The 2,500-nt window shown below is 37.5% G+C and overlaps 1 protein-coding gene across 1 annotated transcript in view; it reads left to right on the top strand.

Annotated features, from left to right (window-relative positions):
* LOC149131708 (short-chain collagen C4-like) overlaps positions 1-2,500 on the top strand; it is a 4,885-nt gene that overhangs the window by 1,296 nt on the left and 1,089 nt on the right. The window contains exons 2-3 of the mRNA XM_089338445.1: positions 938-989; positions 1,103-1,177. Of these exons, the coding sequence (XP_089194571.1) occupies positions 938-989; positions 1,103-1,177 (127 nt within the window). The remainder of the gene's footprint in view (positions 1-937; positions 990-1,102; positions 1,178-2,500) is intronic.

Here is a 2,500-nt window from a genome sequence, read left to right as displayed (position 1 = left end):
TTCCACTTATTTCTTATTTTTATTTTCCTAAAATTGTGGAAATTTTAACGCTGAGTGTGTTAAATTTTAAGGCACAATAAGAAAATGAATCTCCCTAGACACAACAGTATATATACATATATATATATATATATATATATATATATATATATATATATGCACATATACCTACATACGTATGCACATCTACATATATGCTCTATATTTTAGGAGTGAATAACCAGTTTATATAGCACCAGCGTACAAAATATCTAATCCTCCTCTCTTTCGTATGCAGCCAATTTATAACCTACTATGTATGTTCCTTAACATCTTTCTTGCTAATTTTTGTGATACTCGATTGAACGCCGAATGATATATTGACTTTCGAGATTAAATCCGGAATATTATTCACCAGTGCTAGAAATGTCCGACTCTTCATTGATCATGATGGATAACTACGCTAAAGAAAATCAAGGTAACAGAGTTTTTGCTTCAATTCAAGCAACTTTTCAATATTGCATCATATTCCCTTCACCGTTTCTCATATGAACGCAGTGGAAATGTCCAACAACGGATTAGGACTCCGTACATGAAAGGTTGGCGTCGGGCTTTCTTGTACGTCAGCAGAATATCACGCAAGTCTACGTTTCTAGTTATCTTCAAATTAACAGAAATTTTAGTAAAATTAGTCTACTCTTGACAATGAACAGCGTTATTAGCTGTCTTCGTAATGTGTATGCTTTGCCGTATGAAAGCATGAAATAATGAAATACCAGATACACAGAAAGGCTTGCAATTCAAGCAAACCTCCAAGACGTAACACGATATAACATATTTGGTGTAATGGACGATGTCGACGTTACCCACATCTTCATAAAAAGCTGTCCGAAAATGTTGTCATATATTGCATCGTTTTAAGTTCTAAACGATAGTAAATACTCTATTTTTTTCACAGAACCGTTTCATCACCAAGAAATCTCTTGACGATAAACCTGATGACACACCAAGTAAGAACTAATTTTATATCGTACAAGACAATTCCTTCCTATCCAACGACTTCTTTGCATAGGATTCAAGAATTCTTCCTATTAAACTACATTCTTTCATTTTAATTTCACAGAACCCGGTCTCGGATCATTGTATACCCGGTGGGGCAGAACAAGTTGCCCTCCTTATTCAAAGCTTGTATATGATGGTTAGTATACTCTATACTTCTATCCTCCTTTTATCTTTCTCTTCTCTCTTTATTCCTCTCATTTTCTCTTTGTGTCACCCCTTCTCTCTCCGTTTCTCTCACGCACACGCACGCACACTCCAGCAAATCATCTGATGACATATCACGTTTCAAACGATACCTATAGGCCCTATAGAGAGTACGCGAACTGCTTACTCCTTTGTAGGTGTTTGGTCAAATCAGAATTTTATATCTTGTCTACTATGGACCAGGTGAAAAGGATGTTATCTAATCACAGAATATAGATATCTGTACTTGAAATTATAGATAGGGGCGAGACTGAAGTCAGGTATAGGCTGGCTGGTATTGATCGTAGATATCAAATACCGAACCTCCTTACTGGTTATCAATTGTACTGGCAATGGATGGTGGTATTGTACGTGTGTGACCACAGGTGAAGAGTGGCAGCTTGACTAACATTAACTAAAGTGCCTAATGATTGTCGTTATAGACTAAATTGAACGGAGTCTATTGGAATTGATGACTGACAGTAAATGTTTAATGAAATGGACACACAATGTACAATGTGGACTGGACAAACCACATACTGTAACTAATGGAAAAAGCTAACTGAGGGCTGTATTTATTAAGTAAAGTATAGAGAGACTAAGTATTACTGAGAGAACACAACTGAGTACAGAGTGAACTTCTATTCTTCTCCGCCTCAGCGAAATCGTCCTATACCTCAAATCTTTCTCTTTTCATGCACCACCTCACCTCATTAATTGTCCAGTATATCTTTGTAAGGTAACGCCGACACTTCCAATTCAAAGCTACTGCTTTACATCTCTTCTCCAACCACCCTCACATCCTTTGAAAATGTTGTGAATCAGCTCTCTATAAACACTACACATCCTTTATCGGTTGCCTACTCCGCTGTCCATTCATGTTAAGCACTACGCCATCAATGAACTTCACAATTCACTCTCCCCACCCCCAACCAGTTCTTGCATTGCATGAAATAAAATCTGTGTGATTATAATGACTATGTAGGCCCGACTCGTCCGAAACTAACCGATAGATTTAGCCATCCACGCCCTTATGTTCGACTAAACAACATTTCATCACCTCTTACCCAACGAATTCTCTGCATCTTCCCGTCTCTCGTATTGTTCTAATCAAACCACCTGCAATTTCCATCTTTTCCATTTCGGAAAAACACGACTACACGCGTTACAAAATCCTTTTCCTTTCTCCATCTATTGTCATCCACGCTCAAACATCTACCCCATGCAAACATACATACTAATACACATCACAACCCCGAATACCTAACCGTACACA

The sequence above is a fragment of the Octopus bimaculoides genome, chromosome 20 (assembly GCF_046866305.1).
Source record: "Octopus bimaculoides isolate indiv1 chromosome 20, ASM4686630v1, whole genome shotgun sequence".
Classification (NCBI taxonomy): domain Eukaryota; kingdom Metazoa; phylum Mollusca; class Cephalopoda; order Octopoda; family Octopodidae; genus Octopus; species Octopus bimaculoides.
Note: the sequence above shows the minus strand (reverse complement) of the source record. Positions and strands in the feature narration are given on the sequence as shown.